Below are 27,575 nucleotides of genomic sequence, written 5' to 3' on the forward strand. Positions count from 1 at the left end.
GTGGTTATGTATTAGGATTAGAGCTGAACGCTGTGTGTTCTGTGAACATGGCGCCGTCTGAGGAACAGATTGGCCCGAGCACTTGGACGGGATGAGGGTGGGGCCAGGGCCGATTCTCAGAAAGCGTGCTAATAAGAGTCCCTTAATCTGCAGCTCGCGTGCACTGAGCAGCTCCTGCCAGCTGCCACCATGACCTGAAAACCACAAACACACGAGCCCTCGCTCTCCCTACACACTTCCATTAACATCTCCCTCTCATTTTGCTCTGTTCAGATCGGATGTGGTCGGACAGAGATTAGACAGTCTCTCTCCGATCATGTTGCTCAGCGCCGATAATCTAGAAGTGGAGTGGGATGCTTGGATGTGCGCAGTGCCTGATGGATTAGTGCGCTTCCCTCCTCCTCCCTCGGCAGAAGGACACAGGCCTTAAATCCAGGTTTTAGCCAGGAGGGAGGGATCAGGGCTTATGATGCAACAGGAGCCCCATCCATCACAAGCTGGAGGTGGGGTGCGGATGTCACCATGTGCTTTTCTTTTGTAAAGAGGTCATGGAGTTTAGTGATAGGATTATTTAACTTTAGAAAAACAAGTGGACGATGACTAGTAAACTTGACATCTAAATGCACACAGATTACCAACTTTTATATTGATTTTGGTCTTAATATTTGGGATTTATTACACTATTGGTTGAGTAAGGCCCAATACAGTTTTAGTCCTGGATGCTGATTGGTCAATACAACATTGCAGCTTAGCTAAAATAAGCAATTTAGCAACGTGAACACAATTACGATGTGAAACACCTGTTGATCTCCCATTGAGGCCAAAATGTAACTTCTGGAATGTAATGAACTATAATGGCACTGTGAATTTCCTTAATAAATTGTTCAAATATTTGATGATGTATTCTTACGTATCTGTATTCTCAAAAGCAATGGCACTGTCTTTGTCACGCGTGATTATTTTTGTGTAATAATTTTCAAAGGCACACTTTTGAATAGTAGCCATTTTATTTCCAAGACTGGATAAAAAGGGGAAGATGAACTCCGCCAATGTCACCATCATTCATTCACCGGCAACATGGGAGAGATCGGTTTCATCAAACCATATATTTTACAAAATTTACATAAAAAGCATCTTGTATGAGGTTTTACAATTGTATAAAAATTCAATCCGACCAGGAGCAGAAACCTTGATGGGTTATGGGTGGAGTAGGTGCTAAACCATAACAAAACATCTATATTTGCATTGTAGAAACAATACGGGAGTTTGAGAAAGAAGATATGAATTTAGGATTCTTTAACTTTGCAATAAAATCAGAATGTGTTCTCTATCATACCTTGACCTCTTTCAATGTGATTTTGTGTTGTTCTAAAGATATGAGCGCACATCTAAACATTTAGAAAAATAAATAAAAAATAAATAAAACATTTTCATGACAGAATCAGTTATGCAAAGTTCTGTTCATGTTCTGAAGTATAAAAGTTTAACGATATGGAGTGCTACATCTTCAGCCTCCTCATTGGTAAGTCGTCGACATTTATAGTTCTCGATTAATAGTATAATTCAGTGAAAGTCTATAGATGGCACTGATCGACTCTGCTCAAATATCAGAACAATTCTGTACCGACAGGAAATGGTGGTCTCATTCAATATACCACATAATCATTCAAGGTCAGACCATTTTTTACATTGGGAGTTAATGTGAAATGCATACAAAGAATTCTACATTATACAGACTGACAAAAAGCAAAAAAACATGCATGTCACCTCAGTAGTCAATGGGATCTAACACTAAAATCATAATGCAATTCACACATACTAATAAAATGACTCAAATATGGCACAAGATGTTTTGCTATTTCTATATATATGTATGTGTGCATGTATGCGTGCATGCATGTATGTATGTATGTATGTATATGAAAACTAAGGAAATATCAAGAATGACCAACACAATGCTTGCATGGAAAGAAATTAAATTATAAAATTATTGAAGGTTGAAAACATGGTTGATTTCGTTATCCTCTGCAATACATTTATCAAACATCAGCTAAAAAAACAAAACAATGACAACAACAATTTTAACAGCACTAGGAAAGAAAATATAGACAATGAACTGTGTACAATGTAAAACAGAAAAACAAAATAACTATGCAGCCCCCTGCAGACACGTGAACAGCTTCAAATCTTATTTTTACACTATATTCCAGCAGCTATTCACATAGACGCCGGACGTCCTGTCCCACACACCTGCAGGGGTAGAGTATGTCACTGTTCTAGGGTCACCACTTCCACCGCCTGTCCGTCAAGCGTCACCGTGTTGTCGATGCGCGTGGTTATGGGAGCCATGGCCACCTGAACGGGTCGATTTCCCTGGGCCAAACTGGTGACCACAGTCTGATACATGCTGACTGGAATCTGGACGAGACCTGGGATGAGACACAGACCTGTTACAATTGATTCAAGACCATTTCTGTTTTAACTGTGATGTCACCAGTGTAGGTGGCGGCCTTTGGGACATTCGTAGTTGTTATTTGAGACAGTTGGAGGGAGGAGACTTTAGAAGTGCGGTCGGATGAGGCCGCAGAGCATGTGCGCAGTCGAGCGGCCTTGTTAGAGTTTGCGTGCAACGTGGATAGGGCCGGCCCCTAAAAAGGAGGCTGAGGGCAGGGCTACTGCATCACACTGCAATGCGGAACAATGGAGTAATTGAGGCGACCGCTCCCAGCTTCTGTTTCTCCCTCTCTCTCAATCTATCTCTCTCTCTTTCCATGGCCAGCTGTGAGCGGAGCAGCCGGGATTACTGCTGCAGTCACATGGTGCGAGCGGGCGGGAGGGTGGCCAATCTCTCCAGACCGCAAACTTCGTATGAGCAAAGTGGAAGGTCAGAACTAAATGTGACTAGTTGATCCATCCAGTAAGTTTTACGGTACCTGTAGGCCACTGTACTTGTGCATTAAGTGTTTCTGATATAAGTGTGCCTAAAACTGTCTCATGATGCACAACCCTGTCCCAGCGTCTCAAGGAAGGGCTCATATTTCAATCTAATTCGCCATTTAGCCTGTCAGTTATGTTAACTTTTCAAGCCGACACAATTTGCCCAAGCTAAATGTTGCTTGAAATCGCAGGTCCACACAAAAGCTGATCAGTTTTGACCTTAAATGTATCTTAAACCGGCATGAAGAAATGTTGATTTTGTCTTTATTGTCCCAGAATCCTTTCATGAATTCTTAAGGTAATTCTCACAAAATCGGTCAAGAAATATTAATCACAAAATACAAAAAAAAAAAAAAAAAAAAGGTAAAAAAAAAAGTTAATAAAATGAGGGTCATTTTAAAGGACAGCTTTTGTAAAGTTCTTGACAGTGACAATTAAGTTTCCTAATCATTGTCATGATTAGAACTAATAAAAAAAAAATCCATATATTAATAATATAACAAACATGATTTAATGATGCGACAGTGTAAAAAAATGTGCATATATACACACACACAAATATATATATATATATATATATATATATATATATATATATAAAACTGTAAATACAATTTATTTTTCTACATATTTTGCTATCTTTTTAATGTTTAAATGTGTATTTCTATGTGTATATATACACATCTGTGTGTGGCATTTTTGACAAAATAAAAGTCTATCAAAATCTCATACATTTCTTTGTGAGATAAACCCTTTAAAACGTCAGAAAATCATTTTCCCCACATGGCATATGACTCAATCCAACTGCTCCGATTTCTCGTAATCACATTGTGTCTCAATAATTGACGGGGAGTTTGGAAGCAATGTTTTTTTGAGTGAAGTGCTTACAAACCCTCAATCACTCTGACACTGAGGGTTTCTACCAGGCTTACGGAGCGCAAGAGGGGCACTGGAGCAGGAAACAGAAATCAGTCACGATTACCTCAGACCAGCCACTTCAAAGCTGCATCCTCACTGCCATTTCACTGATTGAATAAGCTCAATAAACGCTGGCTGACCGTCAAGGGTCTGTTGTTGACTACGCTCTATCTCAAGCCTCCCAATGTTGAAGCGTAAATAAGGTTTAATTGCGTAAGGTGAGGGCCTCATTTTGGGCAGAAGCGGCTCTCCGGGACTCGCTGGTTCAGAAGAGCAGTCAACATGCTCGGTATAGGGGTGCTCCGATCAGGATTTTTGAGTCCGATCCCCGATCGCTGATCACCGAAAGCAGTACCTGCCGATCATCAATACAGATCTTTTTAAAGCCTTCTTTTTATCATGTAGAATTGTTTATGAGTGATGATCCAATCAAGATTTTTAGACATTTCTTCAGGGCCAGAATTTCATTTTTTTTTCTTGTGACTCTTGTGAGAGGATTTGTTTATATATTTAAAATATATATTTATCTCACCTAAATGTCTGATCATGCACTGTATTTTTGTTTTTACAATCGTGTAATTGTTGCACAATAGCTTACACAGTTCGAGCCTGATTTTGTGTGCTGTATGTGAGGCCCACACACACTCTGTTTGCAGTGTGTATGTAGTCCATGTGTGGTACAGAGGCAGCACGGACTGTGCTTTCACACAGGAGTCCGCTCCTGATCCACGCCTGTTTACCACAAACACAACATTTATCCATTCTTCTGATTTTAAATCAAAATATTTTTACTTAAAATGCTTTTTCAACTTTGTGATTCTTTTTTTTTTTTTTACACAGTACAGTAATACAATCTTTCATCAACTATTCAATGCTTTTTACCTCTGCATTTACTTTTAGATTTATATATTAAGTTGCTAAAGCAAAACATTTAACCTACTTTTCTTACGTCATCACAAACATTCTAAATTAGAATTTACCATTGACAGAAACAGACAGCTCTACTGCCTTTCTTTTGCATTTAAATCTTTATTACAAGCAATCCTGTGGTTCATAAAGAACTTTAATTAAGAACTATAAAATTATAGTCTTTATCTAAAAGTGCTTTTTTTAAAAAAACCTAGCCAAAAAAAACCCATAGCTTATGTGTTGGCTACGAAATACAGTAGACTTTAATTATATGCATATACGATGTAATTACTATATTTTTGTGTCAATGCTGTTCATAATTACCGCAAACAATATGCTGTTACTTTAATTCACGTGTGCAGTGCAACAAAAAATAGACTCGGTGCAGAAACGATCTCTAAACTGCTGGAGACGCATCGCTACTAAATGAACTGCCAGATGGCAACTGTGTGTGCAGTGTGAACGCTTTATCCATTAACAAGAGTGCGGGAAAAATACGCACCACATACTCACTGCAAACGGAGTAATGTAAACCTGGCATTATTACAGGGATTCTCAATTCCAGTCCTCACGCCCCCCAGCTCTGCATATTTTGCACGTTTCTCTGTTAACAAACCTGATTCAGATAACCAGCTCGTTAGAAGTGAGCTCTGTGCATTGACATGGTCCCTACACAGTGTTCATTGCTCCCTACTCCCTGAGCAGGGGAAATCTGTTGGAAGTTTACCTGACTTCGGAACATTCATTCACGGATTTGCACAGCACAACGTCTTCAGACATGGATAGGTGTGACAGCATATACCTTGGTAAATAAATAGGATTAAAATTCACGGCTGCATCCGAAAACTTAGCAAGCTGACTTGTTGCCTCGCTGTCGTATCAGGCAATGACTTTGCAGGCAGCATTTTTGCACGAAGGCACCTCATGAAACTGATTTTGGACAGGCTACTGAGGCAGAGTAATGGTTCAAGTCAAGTCTGCTTTATTGTCAATTCTTCCACATGTACAGCACATACATACAGAGAATTGAAATTGGGTAACTCTCAGACCCTTGGCGCATACAGATAACACTAACAGTAGAGCATAAAAATACAGACAGATACAGATTAAATATAAAATACAACTACACAAGTAAGGAAAAAAAATCTACAGCAAAATACAGTGTTTGGTGATAACTAAGTGGATATTTCATTACTGCAATATTAATTCTAACTAGAAATGACATCAAAAGTGGAAAACGTTGATCAAAAACGTACATTTAAACAAAAACTGACCACTGAGCTCAACTTTCAGACGCCATCTTTATTTTTTGGCTTAACGGTCACAGAATTGAACGCACAGGATTGTGGGATATTAAAGGCAGCGAAGGATACATCTATGCTGCCTTCAAAAATCAGCCAGATGAAGGCATCTCAGAAGACAGGAATGGAAGCTAACATTGAATTCGGACGTGTCTTGATGCCTTCCTACCTTGGAATGCATCTTCCAAAGGCATAATTTGTCAGTTTTCGGATGCAGCCCACGTCTCGCACGCTTCAATGCATTTTGAATAAAACAGATACGTTTGCTTTGAACTGGATTAATGGTTGAATATCCTTTGAGGTCCACTTCGCAGGGCACTTACGTTTGACTAGAACAAACGTCTGAAGCATAAGAGAAACATACAAAATGTGCAGGTGGGGTGGGGGGTGGAATTAAGAACTGCTGCATTAATATGTGTGTGCGCTGCAAGTGTGCATGACCGTTGAATGGATTAAACATTTGCAAGAATTGAAAAGAAAAAAAATGCTATTTATACATTTTTGTGATGATGCAACACTGCCTCGATAGTGCAAATGACAATTCCTGTGTGCATGCTGCTCGCTTTTATAGTGCAGTCGCGATGTGATTTGAAGCCATTTGCATTTTGAGAGAGAAAGAGGGCACGCTGTGATTCATTCATGCTGTTTGTGAAATTATGTCTCATAGAAACTTTTCAAATGACTTTATCAGTTAATTAATGAGAAATAAGAATTGTACCTCACCTAAAGCATTATAATTATTTCACCCACGCCGGACAGAGACTGAGACGGTGCCGCTGCATGTTGAACCAAACCTCTCACAGCAGGTGCGTCATCAGCTTGAGATCAGTTTTATGAGATCTGCCTTTTTAGAGACCGCCGATCAATCATCCCAAAGCGATTATCGGCCGATTATTATCGGTGGCCGATCAATCGGAGCAACCATAGTTACATATGTGGGAAGCGGGACGTACTAGCATTCTCTGTACACAAGGTCAGTACAGTGTTGTATAAAGTGATATCCTCTTATCAGGCAACTATTTTCCTTCATTCACAAAAAAATGAGTCTACAATCCCCCTTCGAAGCAGTGGGACCCAATATGTTAGCTAAATCATTTTAATCATTGATCCAATAATATGAAATACTAAAGCAAAAAAAATATCACAACAATGGTCAAATATTTATACCAAGAGTGGGAAAAATCCTGACACCAGTGTCTTTAAATGTAGTTTTAATGCCTGCTAATCTGCTTTTATGTTTAAATACACCCCTTGCTCCTGTCTATTCTCTTAATGTCATATGAGCATTTGTGTGTGTGCGTGTGTGTGTGTTTTACAGAGTGGGCTGACAGCTGGCTCTGTGATTAGACCATGCACTGATAATGGAGAGGATCAAAGCCCTTTAAGAGGGTTCCTGGGGGGTTAGGAGGGGGGCGAGGAGGGGCTTCTCTTTGGTCAATGGGGGCAATGGGGTAAGCTAGGACACTAGAGCCCCTTTCACACTGCCATTCCGGCAAATACACGGGTAAAGTGTTCCGGCAACTGGTTCCGGGTCGCTAGATTTTGCACTTTCACACTGCCAGTGATTACCCGGGATATGTGCATGCTTTCACACACAACCCGTAAAGATCCCGTAACGACATGTGACATCAGGGCGTGACGTGTAATGTACGAGTCGAAAACGCTAGGCACGTTATACTTTCACTGAAGCAAGCAAACGATCTCGATAATGTGCGTCATCACTTCGACACGGCATTAGATCTGGCTTTTGTTCACACAGTGCTCGTCCCGGGTTGAACCCGGCAATGTTACTAGGTCCCCGACCCGGGTTCAATGCCGGAATCAATCCCGGGACGTGTTTGCTTTCACAGAGAAGGCTACACGGCAATGTTCCGGCAATATGCCGGGTCCAACGTGCAGTGTGAAAGGGGCTTAGGTAAGATAGGTCACTGGGAAATGGCCATGTATGATTGGAGCAATCATTTTACCCATTAAAATCAACTTTAAATCAAAACGGACCCCGTTTACTTTGTTAATAAAGGTTCCTGGCCATACTGTTAATTAATTCATCTTAATAAATAAACAGATTGAGGATGCAACACACTGTTGATTATTTGTCATAATTGTGATGTAAAGTGTAATTTGACACAGTCGTTATAATTATAAAGTCAATATGAAAACATTAAATTACAACGTCAAATTTTTATAACTCACTTTTTATCTAATAATTCTATAACTTTTTCCCTCTTATGACTTAGTGACTCTTATGACTCAGAAACTGACCATTTCTACTAAATTCATATTTATTTTTGATAGTTTTGTCTTTTTCACATAATTTTGTTGTTTTATGCCATACTTATGACTTTTTAAATCTCATTTCAACTCATGGCTTTTTAATGTCATAATTTTCATTTAACAAACGCATGACCCTTCTTTCAGTAAATGAATGAATTATTATATATATAAAAAAAAAAAAATGAGGATGCACCATATTGATTGTTGTCAGTACATATTAAATATATATTGGCTGATATCGTATGATTTTAATTGTTACATTTGAATCCATAATAAGTGGTCATTGTTAGTTCACGTTAGCTCAGGTTTATTAAATAACATTAACAGGTGCAGTTTTAAAAAATATAGTAATGTTGAAATAAATATTAACACATGATTATTATTTAGAAATAAATTTTGCTCTTTTTTTGGCAACTTGCTCTTTCTTTCCAATAATTCTCCATTTCCGCTGACATCGGAAATGTGGCATTACAGTAATACAATGGGTTGCAATACTTTAACTGGAAGAATGTTATACTCAGAAAACAAAAATGCATAGATATTCTAATTTCTTTCAACCAAATTTTCAATATATCACAGCTAAAAGGAAACGTGTTATGCGCCACTTCACCAAGCAGTAACGAATGCCTCCAGTAAACATTAGTGCTGCTATTCCACTGTAACATGGCTTCTAATGCATGTGTAAGCACTAGTACTAGAGGCTGCCGTGCATATGCAGAGCTCTTAGAGGTTGAAGCAAACCGAGGATTAGCAAGGAGTGTAGAGGCTGGAGTCTGTGACACAGGTCACACACGCACCATCTGTCCCACAAACACCCCGGGGATTACAGTAGACCTCCACAGACTTCCTCACGCTCTGACATACCTTACATGAGATGCATAGGGTGCCCTCACATAGCAAGACAACTGATGACCAAAGGGATGTTTCATCATATGTTTGCCCACCTTAAACTTTCCTGTTTAAGTTTCATCCATTGAGTGTGAAAGGAGACTAAAGAGGGTAAATGTGGCTGCTTGTGATATAGAGAGTAGGTTCGTACCACTGCCATCCGAAACGCCAGTTAAAGCTCCTACTGCAGCCGCTGTTTCTCCTGCTAACACAATTTGTCCTCCTCCCTGAAGAGTTGCTTCTGCTAACGTCGCCACTGCGTGAGCTGCTGCTTCACTGCAACACACACATAAAATATAGAAATAATCTCACAATAACCTTGCTTCAATAAAGTTTTTCCATAACCCTTTATACAGGATTTAAGCAGGATTTGAAGTGAATTGATGTGGACTAGGGTGTACTGCCCCCTAGTGTAGGAAGTCAACAAAAGGGCACCATAAAATAAAATAAACACTCCCCCCATACAAGTCCATTTCTGTCACTTAAGAAAAAAAATCATGCTTTGGTACGAAGTCATTATCATTTAAACTGTCTAATTCATAATTAAGAGAGAAAAATCTGAAATTATGACAAAATGGAAATTGCAATGAATAACCTAAATTGACAAGCATGTTATAATTTAGACTTTCTAATTTGTAATTATGAAATGTAAAGTTGAATTTGACTTCTCATAATTTTGACATCTCAATGATTTTTAAACACTCATTATGACTTGGCATCTTACTACTTTTAATGTCATAACTTTAGTTCAACAAAGTACTTTTTTCTTGCATGATGTAAATGAGTTTCTATACTAAACAGAGTATAAGGACAGTCTATTGTGACTTACTTTGAGATAGGGCTGCAATGATTCGTCGACGTTGTCGACAAAAATCGATAATAGAAATAGTCGACAATGAATTTCATTGTCAAAGTTGTGGCCAGACATGTTTTTTCCAACCGAGTGAGGCATCTCTCTTCATTACAATCTCTGCCGAGAGTCGCACATGCGCATTAGCTTCTCTGCTGAGCGATAACATACAGAAATGGCGGCGTCCAACGCAGCAGCTGTGCGTACCAAAACATCTAAAGTTTGGGAGCATTTTAGCCTGGATATGGCGAATAAAAAGATTACCTGCATGGTTTGCAAAGCAGTCCTTGCGTATCACGGCAGCACCCCGGTGATGCATGAACATTTAAAGAGAAAGCACGTCGGACAGTTGAATGAAACGGAGTTTGACTCGCCTCGGTAAGATTTAAATAACATGGAAGCCAATACGTTTTGTTTTGGATGTACATTGTACATTTGTGACCCTGGATCACAAAACCAGTCTTATGTGTAATTTTTTTTAAATTGAGATTTATACATCATCTGAAAGCTGAATAATCTTTCCATTGATATATTGTTTGTTATGATAGGATAATATTTGGCCGAGATACAACTATTTGAAAATCTGGAATCTGAGGGTGCAAAAAAATCGAAATATTGAGAAAATAGCCTTCAAAGTTGTCCATTTCTATTGACGATAGTGCTGCATCCATTCATACAAATAAGTGTTTTATATATTTAAGGTGGGGAATTTACAAAATATCTTCATGGAACATGATCTTTACTTAATATCATTATCCTAATGATTTTTGACATAAAAGAAAAATCTATAATTTTGACCCATACAATGTTTTGTTGGCTATTGCCACAAATATGCCCGTGCAACATAAGACTGGTTTTGTGATCCAGGGTCACATTTTATAAGCGTATTTTCGCAAAAAAAAAAAGGATTTAACGTTATGCCCGACCGTGCCTGACAAAAGTATTTTAAATTAAATGCATGTTTTATTGCTGCTAATGTGCCTGCCCCTGGTTTACAGGAAGAAAATGTTTACTTGATTTTAATTTATTTTTTCTTATAAAACAAATGTGCCTGTCCTTTATAAAAATGATAGAGTTTCTTTATTTATGCATTTATGTCTATACTGACCGAGCGCTGTGCCTAATTGGTTTTAGACAGGGCATTTTTATTTACTTTTAGTATGAATTGGCCTATCAGCAGCAAAGTTCAATAAAATATGCATTTTTCATTGAAGTACCCCCTTCTTTCTTGTGTTTACTATCATTTTCCACAGAATTAAAGCAATCTCATGCTAAATTTTAGAAAAATTTTATAATTATTTGATTAGTCGACTAATCGTTTCAATAGTCGGTGAATAGTCGACTATTAAAATAGTCGTTAGTTGCAGCCCTACTTTGAGATAATGATAAAAATAAAGCTATTAAGAGTGCTTTGGGGCTTTAGTAGAGGAAAAGAACACTTTTTTTGGTTTGATGTCCTGACTATGCTCAGCAGACTGATGGTGGATTTACTGCTTTAATGAAGGCCGCTGAGCAGAAAACAATGCCTCCGAAGCCTAATTGTTGTGGGAATGGAGTATGAACCAATTGTTCCTGCTGTGCTGTATTTCTGGGCTGCTGCTGCTGGTACCTGCTTGTGATAAACAGGAGACCAGGCTCAGGTAACAAGACTCTGGGGACCTAAACCTGCATCTAGGTGCTGCTGTGGTTCAGAATTGCCTATCTCTCAACTTAACCGCTACTTCCCATGAGTACCTGTTGAGTGCCATAGTAACAGTTGTCCCTGGCTGCATCTCGTGCGAGGCAGCTACCGCAGCTTCGGCTAAGGAGGCAACCGCCTGCGTGGCTTCTGACGGTTGCGTGGTCTGGATGGTCATCTCGCCTCCCTGTAGTGTGGCCCAATTCTGTTCCACCTTAGAGATACAGAAAAAAAAAAAAAGGTGTGAAGAAAGAGATATATCATAAAAGCACAGTACGTGTGTAAGGACATGACAGAAGAAGCTGGAGATGCAAACTCATCGAATATTCAGATATGAAGGTGTGTGTGTGTGTTGACGTTACCTCTCCATCTGTCACTGTGGAGTAATTCACCTGGGCCACCGTCACCGTGCCGGGCAATTCTGACGCATCTGCCAGTGTTGCTACCGTGGCTCCAGTTCCAACCTGAGAATAATATGATAATATGTTAGAATACTGCTGTAATACTATTTAAATACTGTAATGTGACCATTAGTGATTTTACCCCCCCCCTATTTTATTTATATATATATATATATATATATGTTTTATTTACTTTTCTAAATTATATAATTATATTAGAAGCATAACAGAAATTTACCTTTCAAGTTTGGGGTTGGTAAGAATTTGTTTTTGTTTTTTAAAGAAGTCTCATTGTCAGTTTTACAATTATTTTATTATTACAATATATTACAACTTTTCTATATTAATTTTATTTATATGTTATTTATTCTGTGATAGCAAAGCTGAATTTTCATCATCCATTCAGTCTTCAGTGTCACATGATGCTTCAGAAATCTTTGTAATATGTTGATTTGGTGCTCAAAAAACATGTATTATTATTATTATCATCAATATTGGAAACAGCTTTGTAGCATAATACTTTTGTGGAAACCATGATATTTTTTTTTCAGGATTGTTTGTGGTATAAAAAGTTCAAAAGAACAACGTTTATTTAAACAGATGTTTTGTAACATTGTAAAAGACTTCACTTTGATGAATATTAATGATTTTTTTTGTATTTTCTTAAAAAAAAAATAATAATAATTTAGACAAATTATACAAGATACATGTATTAAAGAAGTAAAAAGTAAATATATATTGTTGACCTGATTAGGACTTATTCTCTATTTTTCAATATTTTGGTCACGCCCTTATCTAAATGAAGTCCTCCAGTGGAGCTAGTTTATATCATAGTGAAAAACAAGCGTGTAGATGTTCCCACAGCTGGGACCTGGGCTCACCTGTATGAGCGAGACGGTTCCATCAGGATTACTGATCGTCTGCACTACGGTCTGTGACGGCACCAGGTGTGCGATGCTGTGAGTGGTTGTTGTGGCAACTTGTGTGGTGATCTGGTCCTCAAAGGCGTAGAGCAGGTCCTCTCTCCCATGCTGCTTATAGCAGTTTTTAACGATAGTCCTCAGGGCTTGCGTCCATGACACCTGTTTCCAACGGAAGTAAGCCCTCGATAAGTCAAGATGATGCAAGCTTTAGCTCATTTGTTTCAATTCAGATGTCATTTTATGGAAAGCTGACAAAACAAGTGTGATTCAATAATAACTTGTTTGCGTCATCACGCAAGACATTTTTTGTACAATAAAATGTTTTAGTGTAATGTTTACTGTGTACTATAAAAATCAGTGCATATACAATACAATCAGAATATTATAAACCAAATTTCTTAAAAATGAAAGAAAATAGGCTCCATATATAATCTTTCACAACTCAGTTGTAATATGAGCACCCAACACTACCCTCTGTTTCTGCTCCTCTGTTCGGACATCACTGCGTACGTTGGCCCAGGGAATGTCCTCTGGCCACCAGATGGGCTTGCAGCTCTCTTTCCCCCAGCCAGGCTTCCCACGGCCTGTGGAATACTTTAGCATTTCTGGAATGAACGCTCGGAGTTGGGCCTGCAAAGCAACAAAAGGGTGCACATAATCACTGTGGGAGTTTAATACTGGGAGTGGCAAAGCGAAGCATGGCCTCTGGAAAAATCAAATCTGTGTGAAATAAGAGTTTGGAAACAGCAAGCCATTGATTTTCCTCTTCCTTCAGCAGCTGAGTGCAGACAGTCTGTCCACACATATAGCTTGTGAAAAGCTAAAAGTAGACTATTAGGTTTCCATTTAAAGACTAATCTATGGGTAAGGCTCCAGTGCACACTGACTGCAGGAGATTGAGAGGATGGAACATACACCACTGAACTACAGATTATGTAGAGAGAGGCAGGAAAATACTTTTAGGGTTGGTACACTACCATTCAAAATTTGAGATTAGCAAGATTTTTTTTTTTAAGAAATTAAGTTATTCAGCAGAGATGCATTCAAATTGAGCAAAAGCGACTGTATAGACATTCATAAATGACATTTATAAATGTTACAAAATATTTTCATTCAAATGAATGCAGTTTTTTCAACTTTCTATTTATCTAAGAATGTTTTCAACATTGAAAATAAGAAATGTTTCTTCAACAACAAATCAGAATAATTTCTGAAGGATCATGTGACACTGAAGACTGGAGAAAGGGCTACTGAAAATCCAGCTTTGCCATCACAGGAATAAACGGCATTTTAAAATATATTAGATCATAATTAAACCATAATAAAAGTTCACAGCATTATTGTTTTTACAGTATTTTTTAAGAATTAAATGTAGCCATGCTTAACTTTTCAAAAACATTACAAAACCATCCCCAAACTTTTATTATAACAGTACTTTAAAATCCCTCCCGGTTCTAGACTGCACTAATCTCAGTGATGTCTGCAACTTGTGTGGCAAGCACTTCCTGTGTCTATTTGCCTCCTTATGATGAATGGCTTATTGTTTTCCTCAATTTAAATCGCATTGGATAAAAGCATCTGCAAAATTAATAAATGTAAAAAAATGTATAAAATAAAAATAGTCTAATCAATAATCACAAATCTGCTAATAGATGCAAAAAAATTTAAAACAACAAATTCTTTACAAGGATGCCAACTTGCTTATGCAAGTAAATGCCGTAAAAGTCATACCCTTAAAAAAAATAAAGTATTAACTTGACAATAAAGGAGCTTATTAAGTCCATTGACGTTTTTAAAATCCACACTGAGTAGTAAGGGGAAGTCCATTAGCCCAGTGACAGCTCCATCCTGAGGGTGAAGCTGGAGTTTACCCCAGCGTCCTCAGTGCCCTTGGTAATTCCATAGGCAGGCAAGGGATTGTACTGCACAGCACTCTTGTAGCAACGTCTGTTCACCTCGACATCACAGGCTAAATTTGGCTCGGGAGGAATAAATCGGTTCCCAAAAGAGCTTCTCCCTCCCTCCCTCCCTCCCTCCCGCTCTCTCACTGTCACAAACACACTTGCTGTAAGCCTGACATTGGATGGTGACAGACGACAACATTGTGAAGACCTAGTGAAGAACGCCTTCAGACAAAGAGCTTAAAATGCAGTTCAATAATACATATATATAAGCTTCATAATATATTTTAAATAAAATATAAATGATTATTTAATAATAATAATAAGAAACGATCTAAATACACATTGTATGAAAATAAATCATGATTAATCATTCAAATTAAATTTAGGCATATCTAGAAAAAAGTATATAAACAATTATATACACACATATAAATACTTATGCATATATACATATACATACATACATACATATATATATATATATATATATATATATATATATATATATATATATATACACGTATAGTATACAGACTTAAAAAATAAATCCGTAATAAAATAATACACGCTTCTTAAAGGATTTCGAATATAATTAATTTTTTTTTTATTGCAAATAAAAGCCAAAAATAAATCTTGCTTAAACCTGAATCATTTGAAAATAGATACGGATGTTAAGTACACTGTTTAAAGTCATGTAACAGATTGTCCACAGCGGCGTCATGACTTGTAGGCTCTTCCTTGTGTTTGTGCAGATGGACTAATTACGTGGCGAAGGAATTAAGAGGAATCTCACGCCCCAAACACATAGATCAGCCGCCCATTCCCTCCCCCAGCTCTGCTTTAAATCCACTTGGGAGCCAATCAGAAACCTCTGTGCTCGGCCACGATGTGCCGGATAATTACTCGCGCGCACAAGCCTCACCTGATGATCCCTGCACAGACCTGCCTCCAACTGCCACAAGCCAAGCAAGGTGTGTCTGTCCTGAGGGACACTAGCTCTCAGCAGTCCGGGGTAATGAGTAAGGGGCGAGCTGGTAAATGTAGAGGTTATGTGGTCTTATATATCAGGCTTCAAGTAACCTGTGCTTAAGCCCTGTAGTGGATGAAGTGAGACTTATTCTCATTTTAATTGCTGCCCCATGAGCCTAGAAAATGTCACATTTGCATGTCAAAGCAGAAACCTCAATAACTTGCATTCCTAGCTCATAGTGCCACCTGCTGCCCACCTGTGTCATCTTGTCCACAGATACTGGTATGCCGTCAATAGTCAGAGGAGGCAGTTCAGAGGTGAGTTCTCCACCGCCAGGGGGTGCGTGTTCAGCCAGAGCGTTTTCCAAATCCTCCAGAATCATGCTCTTGTATTTTCTCACCTGACCACAAGACATGCCAAAACAGGGATGAAATCTGAAACAAACAGTGCAAATGATATGAAGACAAGAAACACAGTAGATATACTCACCACATTCTCTAATGGTGCCGCTCCAAATACTCTAAACACAGGGTTCGGTTTAGAGGGAGAGATGCACAACACAATAGCCTGCTGGCCAACTCGTGTTGTGTACTCGTCCAGCGTTGCTCTCAGCTTCCTGCAGACACATAGTAAGAGAAAGGGTTGTCGTTGTGAACTATTAAATAAGTGTAATTGGAATTGGCATTATTGGAAAAAATTCAGAACTAATTTTTTCCCCCTTGGTAACTAACTGAAAGCAGTACTAAAATTACTAAAACTCAAATAAAAACAAATAGAAAATAGCTCAAACTTATTTTTTTTAAAGAATATGAAATACAAGCAGATGACTTAAATAAAAAATCTTAACTATAATTTAAATAAAAATGTAACTACAAATTGAAAACAATGAACACTAAATCAAAATATGAATGAATAAATACTATACATTTCATAAAAAATTAAAGCACTGAAGGAGCAAATATATATATATATATATATATATATATATATATATATAAATAACTTTTATTTTAATATTAAAAGTTGAAGTAATGAAAATACTTATATATATATATATATATATATATATATATATATATAAAATATATTTATATTTTAAAATAAGAAATACAATGAGAAAAACACATACTAATATGATAATAGTGTATTAAGAACACTAAAATAAACATTTTGAATCTATAAAGTTATTTTACTTCATGTTGTAAAACAACTCATATTCGATTACAATACAATGAACAATACTGAAAATACAGTTCACCTAAGTAAACGGGTCTGTTGTCTTTTACGGATTGAAGGGTTCGATTCAAAGATGTGCGGTCGCTTTCGTTTTTTCCCTGTTGCCACAGCTGCGGCTGCTGCCATGCCAACAGGCCCTGAAAAAGAATTAGTGGAATAAAATCAATTGTTTTCAGACATTCTATATCATTCAGAATATGCACCTTTATCTGTTTGTGTATTCCATGGGAACTGAACCCATGACCTTTACTACTGCTACAACTACAATCTCGTGCAATGAAGCAGCTGACAATTTATGGGTTAAGTGCGCCATCTAGTGGTTAGTCTGATAACCACAAGTCAGAATACAACAATGAGCACAAACCTACCTGCAGCAGCCAGATGTGCGGTGACCTCATCTGTTCCAGTTGAGTTAAGTATATCAGAGTCATCGTAAACATCATCATCAGGTGAGGACGGCGAATCCTCATCAGCGCTCAGCATGCCATGCTCTGTGTACGTGGCCACGTGCACCTGCCCGACCTGCTGACTGACGGCGTGGGCCTCGATAGTGGTCATGTGCTCCGTCTGATGCACCGTGTGGTCTTCCATCACCCGATACAGTTTCTCTCAAACACACTTAGACACAAACAAACAATTCATTAGCACACAGATTCCTCAAGCAACTGCATCATTCAGATTCACAGATGAGGTGAGTGTCATGTACCTGTTATTTTGAGGGCGAAGAAGTGCTCAAATACATGCATTTTAATTTGCATTTAAAATGCATTAAAAAATATGAGGAAGCACATGTTCTGATATTGTCTTACATTGACTACCAAATCACCTTTTACTAGTAGTACATATGATGCATCGGCGTAACAAGGCATTATATTAATACAGTCTTGGCAGATCAGAATCAGAATCAGAATCAGAAAGAGCTTTATTGCCAAGTATGCTTGCGCATACAAGGAATTTGTTTTAGTGACATAAGCTTCCAGTAAACAGAGACAACAACACACAGACAAAAAAAAAAAAAAAAAAAAAAAAAAAAAATTTACAGGAGATTTACAAATTGGCAAATAAATAAGTGTATAAACAATTGTGCTATAGATGATAATGGAATAGGATTGAGTGAGATGCAGGAATGTTCTAGGATGGAGGGGTAACAAATAAATATAAGGATATTGGACATTTTTGCATAAGCATAAGTTTAAGTGGGAAACATTTAACTGTTCAACATTTAACTGATGAGCTTTTATATAGAAACAGCATGACAAAACATTTAATTTGCCACTGGATGTGATCTCAATGTCAAAAAGTGGCATTAAATAAGCCAAAAATGTTTCAGCAGCAGCTATTTACACTGTGTGTAAATGTATATGATATTTACCCCAAGTTTACATTTAGTGTAGGGAAAAAGAGCCTGTTCCTTTCTATTTATCATATCTAATAATCACTTAAATCACATAAAGCATGGCATCTATTATTGTTGCTTTAAACATCACTCCATTAGGGGGCACTAACCATCAGATATAATCAACGATTTGCTCTTAAAATGAATATTTATTTTACATCATCAATTTTTAACGAGGTTTGGCTGGTGGTAAGTCTATAAATCTAACTGCTCTCGGTATTTATCCAAAATAATATTGGTATAATTAAAATCGATAACAGCATATACATTAGCTGTACATAATATTTTGGCTATATGCAATCGTGTGAAAATACAACACTATTCATTTTCAGCAAGAATTTAAAGCTGTATAAGAAACTAACTAAATGACACAGATCGAAAATCTTTTTAAGTTATGTTTTTGTTTTATTGAATAACATAATGACACTGTAATTACATTGGATATTTAAAAAATATGAAACAAAAATAAAAACGTAGGTGTGTGTGAATAACGTAGGATGACGTGGGTGCACACAGATAAATAAAGCAGCTCGCGCATCTACAGTATCATTCTGTTCAGTTCAACAGCCTGACAGTCTGAGGCTCTTGAAGGAAAACACTAACGTTACATTAGATTTGACCAAATCAACAAAAACATTCACAAACACGAGAAAAAAAAGACATTTCAACCACCACAGGTAATCATTAATAAAGGGAGGTTTGAATCTCCGAAATAACTAAATCGATATATACTAGTTAAGTCCAGCATCAATAACAAACACATAAATGGCGGTTATTTTCAAACTGTGAATAATAACGTTAACGTTACGTGTAAGGATAGCGGGCAGTATGTTAGAGAAATATTAAACACTAAATTAACGCAATTTAAATTTTATTTAAATTTTATTCTGTTATTTTAAACACATTCTGTAAACATTCTGTAAACAAGTAAACATTCATTCAAGCTAGAAACATCTGAAATAATCTGTTAGATCAAATTTAGCCGGGCACCGCTGTCGACTCGACATTTAAAGATTTAAAAAGTCGAGAGATCGATAACACTGCAGCGCTAATATGATATTAAACACGCATTCAAATTTGATCAAGGATAAAAAAACACTAACTTAGTCACCAAGCCTTGAAACACCAATTAGCATCTGAACAAAACAGTAGCGATTCGATTGCACATCTAAATTCGCTAACGTTAGGCCAAAGGCCTGAGACAGCGCCATGATTCTTTTTGCTGCTATTTGAGCGGGGTGAATAATTGCCATCCTGTCAAAATTGCTCAATATCATCCCGAGTTCAGTGTCGCATCTTCGCGATCTGCGTCTGAGTGTGTGAAAGGCAAACGCTGCCGGGTTGTTGGTGCGGCTGCGCCGGGGCTGAAATGTCTGGAGATTGCGCGGTAGGGCACTAACCTCAGAGCGGCTGCGCTACTTCGGGCCTGCGCTGTGCGGCGGAGCTGCGATCACCAGCTGTAATGGAGGACAAAGAACGAGCAGCAGAGCGCGCGCGCCCTGGCCTCGGCGCGGCCCCGAGCGGTGCGCGCGGAACAAACCCCGCCCCTCCTCTCAATCTACACACACCGAAGCCTGGTAGGTTACATAAACTGTTTAGACAAGTCTTAGAAAGTTAGTCATCTTTTTTTCTTCTTCTTCTTCAAGACTGGTCATAACCATATGTCATATCTTTTTTTAATTCAGTTATGAAAAGGTAGATTGGTCTCATTTGTTTAGGAAACGTAAGACGTAGAAACGTAGTTGTTCAAACTAGTCTCAGGTGCTTACCTATGGTGCTTACATACATTTTCAAAACACCTTTGCCTTAATATTAATTCCTGTTAAATTTCTGTATTACATAGAGAATTGTGTGCTATGTTTTATGAAACTGAAAACTGAGTCAAAGGCAGAGAATTATGGTTTTGCAGATTTAGTGTGTGGTTCTGGTGTTTGAGTTTCAGGTTTCTCAAAATTGTGTGACAAGTAAAGATTTTGTGTGTAAGCAGTTGAAAAAAAACTGTAAGACACAGTCTTAACATGGAGTTAACAAGTTAATGCAACTGACCCTGAACTACACAAAGCTCCAGTGACAGATTTAGGGAAGGACTTTGGGAAACAGATATTTATATGAGTGTCATTTTTTATTAATATAAATATCTTTCAAATCCACAATTGTTTAAAACTCAATATATGCAATATATGAAAATTATTGTTTGTTATCATAATAGAATGTCTGATTCCTATATTTATTGTCTTACTATTATTATTATTATTATTATTATTATTATGTGAGTGTAGTTGTGACTCCATTGATTTCAGATGTGTTATTTGTCATTCACATTTAATTGTAAATTAAATGAATGCAAAATAAGTTACAAAATTGTTTATCAAATATAGTGCAAAATGTGATCCAGGACCACAATACCAGTAATGATCAATTTATTATATTTTTTTTAATGAATAAATAGAATAAATAAGCTATCCAATGATGTATGGTTTTGTTAGGATAGGACAATACTTTCTGAGATACATCTATTTGAAAATCTGGAATCTGAGGGTGCAAAAAATCTAAATATTGAGAAAATTGCCTTTAAAGTTGTACAAATGACTTAAGTTCTTAGCAATGCATATTAATAATAAAATATTTAAGTTTTTTAAAATTATATTTACAGTCGGAAATTTACAAAATATTTTCATGGAACATGATCTTTACTTAATATGCTAACGATTTTTGGCATAAAAGAAAAATCAATAATTTTGAACCATGTATTGTTAGCTATTGCCACAAATATAACCCAGCGACTTAAGACTGGTTTTGTGGACCAGGTTCACACATGTGTATTATTTATTGCATTTTTATTATATGTTTTATGTATTATATTATTGTATTTTTTTCATTTAGATAATTTCGGTCTATTTTATTTTTAATACTCATCTTGCTAGAATAAAATGTTTTCTTTGTTGTCAGAATAATTAATAAATGCTGAATGGCATGATGGTGCAACAGAGAATAATAAACATAGAGAAATACATATTTTTTAATTCATTTATTAAATTATTTATTTTGAATAATTTAGTATTTATATATTATTTATATGGAAGGATGGTGCAACAGATAATGCAATAACAAAGATATAAAATTAATTTATTACATTCATATTGAATAAATCTACTTATTTTAAATAATTTAGTATTTATATTTATTTAAAATATATTTTATTGTTGTTATTTTAAAAAAATGTCTGAAATAATATTGTCAAAAATATATACTTTTATGTTGTTTTTTGTAATTATTGCTTTCAGATGTGTTATCTGTCCTTATATTCCTTGATTTTAATGAGAAAGGAACATTCAAATTTAACTGAAAATTAATCTAGTGTGAAATAAGATCCAATGTTAATTAAATATGGTTCAAAATATGTTTATTATTATGCATTTCATTTAATTGATTATACTGCATTGCATTAATTGTATTTTGGTTATTTAAATCAATTTGGCAGTTTTATTTGATATATTTTTACCTTGTTTTAAAATGCTTTCTTTTATGTTGTCAGAATTATTCAAAGATGCCAGAAGGCCCAACTGGATGACCATTCTTCGTTTTATCTATACAAATCTTGACTTTGGTGAGTACTTTTGGATTTTATTTCGATAAAGAAAAGATAGCCTATTTTTTTGCAGATAATATGTCTAAACCCATGACATAGGTCTCATAAAGCCAGCGTGAACTACTACCATTTAGGTCTGTTGGTAACTTAGATGAAAAGACTAGACGAGAGCTTAGTTAATGTCCGTTGTTTAGTTTAATAACATCCATAAGAGGGCAATATAGTATCACAAATGCGTCCGTTTGATTTATGTGTAACACTAGATGGCAGAAAATTCTCATTTTTGGGTTGCTGGATGAAAACTGATGACATGAGAGTGTGTTTGTTTGTGTTTTGACTGAATGTCAAAATTTCAGCATTTGTGACTTTGTAAAGTTTATTGAATTTTGTTTTTGTCTGCATCTAATCCAGTGTAATACAATGCAGGCTACTGTATTAAAAATGCAGTTTAATCACTGGGGAGATTGTATAGCTAATGAATATTATTAAACTCCATTAGCTTGGCATCTTTTGTTATTGGCAGATGACCTGCAGTCCACTTTAGTTTATTGCATAAAGCTTTAGTTTAAGGTTGTTTAGGCCAGCCCATAAGCAGTGAGAGAACGACTGCAGGCACATGCGGTATTATGCCAAGCAAATTCTCAGGTGATAAAGAGTCGGTCTTTAGAGGTTTCACAATCTGCGATCTATCTCCACCGTGCTGCCCTGCTGGGGAGAACCGATAAGGTTTTGGAGGAGTTCAATAATTCTCTTAATTGATTGTCTGGAAGTGAAGATAATTCCTGGTAATTGTCAGGCCAGCGAGGAGCTCATGAGTTGAAGCCACTGAGGGAGGAATAATGGACGCTTCACTCACTAACATGGCAAAGACAGACCTGTCACAGATCTAAACAGACGATATTAGTGCAGTGAACTGTGAGGGAAAAACAAATTGTGCTTTGCTTATTATATATACATCAGACCAAGATAATACACTCATGAATAAAGACATAACCACCAGAGTGCACTATGGGACCATTTAATTAGCTTTTATTAAGATTATTCGATTTAAAGCTGAAGCATGTAATTTCTGTGTGACTAATGAAAAAATTAAATCCGCTTTCCTGTACATGACGTCAGTTTGTAGGGCCTGGAAGGCTAATTCTTTGTTGGTTCCCATTGGAATGTCTAATGATTTTTTAAAAAGTAATTTATAAAATAATCTAAGTTCCAACACAAGGACGACAATGGCTGCCTGATTCATCAGGCACATAATCTCATATTCTTGTGATAGTTAGGCTTTAAAAACACAACCTAAAATGACATGACATTTTTGTAATACAAATTCAAATTTATGTTGTAGAACAACATGTTAGGTCTTTGCATATTAATCTAAGAGAAAAGGTTTTACTATAATGACTATCATTTTTTAATATAAACAAATTAAATGTACATTTTATGAACATTATGTCAAGCTCTAAAATATTTGTACATTCCCTGGTAAAAAATAATAATTATTTTAATGATTTAATAATTAATAATAGATTTTAAAATGTGAAATAATATCTGTAAATGAAGAAGTCTGAAAAATATGTCAGCTTTGTCATGATAACAGAAGTATCTTGGTGGCCTTCAAATATCGCCTTTAACAATGAGGGGCCTTGGGGTAAAAAAGGATGAGAACTGCTGATGCAGGGCTTCCTTAACATAATGCTCATAAATTGTCCTAATTCCATGTTAATTTAATAATTCCAGCTGTTTTTCATAAGCATTTGACAAATTATAGATTTTCATCAGTGGAACTTTCAAAACAAAGGACTATTTACATTAATGATTCAAAATAGATTCTAAAAGATTAATAGAAATACAAAATGTTGTTTTCACCAAATCAGCCCTCTAGAATGATCTTTGCCAAGCACAGTCAGTCAGGCCTTGCCTGTGGTGGGAATGAAGGAATGAAGCCAGAAATAGCCCAAGCCCTTTAACCATGAATAGAGGCTTGTATAATTTATTCCAGCTGTAATCAGAGCACGGATTGCTGTCAGTGCAATCAGCTCATAATTAGGAGAATTCTCTGTTGTTCTGCTGTGTTTTCTGGGAAGCCCTGTAGTGCTGAGTGTCTGTCTGTGGGTTGATGTGTAGCAAACAGCCAATTTACTGAACCATTAAGATATCGGCACCTTTTGCTTTTCCCTCGTAACCTGTTGCCATGCCTGCTTCCTTCTCATCTCATATTATCTCTCCTTCGCTTCCTCTATGTTCCCTCTGCTTTCTCTCTTTCTCTCTCTCTTTCTCTCTCTCTCTCTCTCTCTCCGTCTGTGATTTCCTCCCCCGCAAGTCCTGTGGTGAACAGGTGCAAAAAATTATCTCTCATTCACAAAGGGCAAAAATACTTTGCGTATGGTGTTTTTGTCACACATCAGAAAGGGAGCCAAAGCCAGGTCCTTTCCATGCATTTGCAGTTGTCAATAGAAGAGAGAGGAGGAATTGATAGATTGGGCAACTTGTCACTTTTCTCTGTTCTCTGCCTCTGATTTTCTAATATGAATACATATTTGGTATCATAGGGTTAGGGGGTTTGTGAAATGGCTAAACTTATCCTGCAATATCTGTGTGAACATGAGCGATGCCACTTGTGGATGAGGCGTGTTTTATTTCTTCTTAAAAAATCCCATGGATTTGAATCAAATAACTCAAGCCATTTCTAAATACTAGAAAATGATAGAGACTTGGACTTGTTATTCATCTTTCCTTGATTTTCTATCCTAACTATGCTAATTTGTTTATATTTGAAAGACAATATAAAGATGATCACAAAAATGAAATACAGAAAAATTTCGACAAAATTATGAATAAAAATGCTTATGTTTTAATTATATTAATGATATGATTATATATTCTACCATTCCGAAAAAAGTATGATTAATTATATTTATGTTTTGTGCAACTTAGCTTGTTTTATTGAAAAAAATTAAAAATAAAATAATAATTGTATTAATTTCAGTGAATTTACTATCAATATAGATGCTGCATCCATTGGGTCCACATTGTTTTCTCACCAACCCGGAAACTCAGAGCTCAAAGAAAATCTTTTTTTGAGATTGAGGTTTGAGATTTTGTGGTGGAACTCATATAAATGACTTTAATCCACCAAAGCAAACTACCTAATAACCATAAACAAATATGTTAAATACCACTCAGAACACCTTAAAAACCATGTACAGTAGCAACACCATCGCAATCACCCAACAACAATTTTCTTCTAAAAATGTAAGATCAGTATGATATGGGTTGCATTATGGAGCACTGATATCATGGTCAAGATGTATCTTGGTAGACATCAGGAGAAAATGAATTTGAGAGGGACAAAAAAAAATTCAAATTCAGAGCTGATCATCTCATGTTTGAGGGTCATTTCAGAGGTAGACTTCTATTATAGAAGATTTAGGTTCAGAAGAAGGGGACAAAAAAACATCTGTCGATGTGACTGGGTGGTCTAAACAGTCTTGTATCACATGTCTACAGTAGAACTAAAAGGGTCATTCTCCGTCTCTCTTCGGTGTGAATGCTTAATTTAACGCTCAGGAGGGGACTGTACCAATCTGACATCAGTGCCCCACTGTGACATTTCTTGCTCTGCAAGTAATGACAGGGCGGAGGAAGATCGAGGGGGCTAAAAGCAAGAGGGAGAGAAAGAACGACAGACAGAAAGACATTGTGGTCTGTACAAACAGTCCAAATCTATCCCCCTGTCCCCCGCACTAAAACGTTGTTCTCTTGATGGGAACAGACAGTGGGGTCCAAATGTCTGAGACAACATAAGAAATCTGGATTTCTTTTCATTTTTATTTAACTGTCACTGAAGAAAAAAAAGGGGTGTAGGATTTACTTTGACACACTCAGAAATTGCTAGTTAATTTTACAAATAATGACATTGATTTAAAGACTGAAATAGTATTTTCTTGGAAAATGTACTGTACTCCAATAATCTTTTTATTTTTGTTATTTATTTATTTATTTATATTTTACAGTGCTGGAAATAAAGCATGTTCTATTATAAAAAAAAATGCAAACAAAACTTTAAATTAAGAAATATTTCTACATTTGTTCAACATCATTATTTAAAATGGGTTTTTTTTTGTAATTATTTTAATAATAATAATAATACGTAAATTTTATAATAATAATTATTATAACAATTCTAAATTATATATTTTTGTTTAATTGTTTAAAATAAAAATGATTGTTTATTTAAATAAATATATTTAAATAATTTATTAAATATGGCACAATAGAAGCATTGTTGCTAGGGCCAGACACCACTGTATAATATTGGATTTGAGCAGCTTTAGGTGCCTTAATACATATTTGGAAGGTGGCTACAATTCAGATACTCCTCTGCATTTATTTTCTTAAGAGATTGACCAGAACTCCTCATTGTGAGTTGGTCATTCAACACACATGGGACATTTAACTCCGCTTACTGTGAAGCTCAAAACGATGGCTCCTAGTGCACCTCTCTCACAGGTTGAATTCACAGGAGACCTTATTACTTTGAATCTCTTTACACACAGTTTGGCTGACCAGTCACCACAGTGTTCAGCTGCCCAATTATGTCAATAGCCGGGATTTGAAACAGAATATGATAATGCCCTGTAAAGTTGCTAACTCCCCTGTTTTGAACTTATTAGCTGTGGCGTGAAGTGCTGTTCAGTAATTTATCGCCTCTTGGAGTAATAAATGGGGAAACTGAGCTCTGTTTCTCTTATTGATTCACAGTGAGGGTTGACTTGCAGGTCTGGAAGAGTGTTCTTCTCAGCACTTATTTGTCAACCGTTTCTTGCTTCTGAGAGTGTTGACCAGATCTGTTCTGCATGCACAATTATATTTATACAGCATAAGCTTTTAAAACAAAGCGCAAACTAGCTTGAATACAAAGCATGGAAGTGCAGACATGCTTATTAGTGTCTAAAAGATGAGCATGGCCGTTTTTCATTGTGTCAACAGCATTTGCTTTTGCACAGTCATTGTGCTGTTGTGCTTGGTGGTGTTTTTGGATAGAATGGGGTCTGAAGGCCAGGCTCTTGAGGGTGGGCACATGTCTTGTCCTTTCTATAATTGACTCTGGAGCTACGTGTTTAGGTTTACAAAACCCAGCCATTGATTCAGGGCTGCAGGCTGTTTCACGGTGTGCTTATTGCTTGAATTGCATCTCTGTGTAAGTGCTCACGTAAGGTAAAGTGACGTTACTGGTGATAAACAGTGTATTAGCAATCAGGCAGCTGTGATATTGCTGATTTTGGTGAAAGAAGGAAGAAAGTGATTGGACAGGGAAAACAATGGAACTATCAATCAAACTACATGTGTGCAAAAATGCAGAACTGACCATTATATGGTAAAATTCTGTGCAAATGTTATCTAG

At 36.5% G+C, this 27,575-nt stretch overlaps 2 protein-coding genes and 1 long non-coding RNA gene across 5 annotated transcripts in view; 1 reads left to right on the forward strand and 2 right to left on the reverse strand.

Moving 5' to 3' along the window:
• The window catches only part of klhdc10 (kelch domain containing 10), a 216,414-nt gene that overhangs the window by 58,240 nt on the left and 130,599 nt on the right, over positions 1-27,575 (reverse strand). The window lies entirely within an intron of this gene.
• On the reverse strand, positions 989-20,143 carry nrf1 (nuclear respiratory factor 1). The gene is made up of 11 exons (XM_059511096.1): positions 19,986-20,143; positions 17,558-17,807; positions 17,212-17,326; positions 16,443-16,569; positions 16,210-16,353; positions 13,551-13,709; positions 13,038-13,238; positions 12,118-12,219; positions 11,812-11,969; positions 9,379-9,503; positions 989-2,429 (listed from the first exon to the last, which is right to left on the reverse strand). Exons 2-11 carry the CDS (start codon positions 17,778-17,780, stop codon positions 2,269-2,271), a joined length of 1,515 nt encoding a protein of 504 aa, XP_059367079.1. The 5' UTR covers positions 17,781-17,807; positions 19,986-20,143; the 3' UTR covers positions 989-2,268.
• The window catches only part of LOC132105744 (uncharacterized), a 98,784-nt gene continuing 93,327 nt past the window's right edge, over positions 22,119-27,575 (forward strand). For both annotated transcript variants that reach the window (XR_009423984.1, XR_009423983.1), the window contains exon 1: positions 22,119-22,192. This is a non-coding gene — a long non-coding RNA (uncharacterized LOC132105744). The remainder of the gene's footprint in view (positions 22,193-27,575) is intronic.

Source organism: Carassius carassius, chromosome 26 (genome assembly GCF_963082965.1).
Source record: "Carassius carassius chromosome 26, fCarCar2.1, whole genome shotgun sequence".
NCBI classification, from domain to species: Eukaryota; Metazoa; Chordata; class Actinopteri; order Cypriniformes; family Cyprinidae; genus Carassius; species Carassius carassius.

Excerpts from the sequence above, each read along its gene's own strand:
- nrf1 (XM_059511096.1), bottom strand. The coding sequence starts at position 17,780 with ATGGAAGACCACACGGTGCATCAGACGGAGCACATGACCACTATCGAG. Across the intron at positions 16,354-16,442 it reads CGGCACCATTAGAGAATGTG|GTGAGAAAATACAAGAGCAT; the intron begins GTGAGTATATCT and ends TCTTGTGGTCAG. Across the intron at positions 12,220-13,037 it reads GAACCGTCTCGCTCATACAG|GTTGGAACTGGAGCCACGGT; the intron begins GTGAGCCCAGGT and ends TATTATTCTCAG.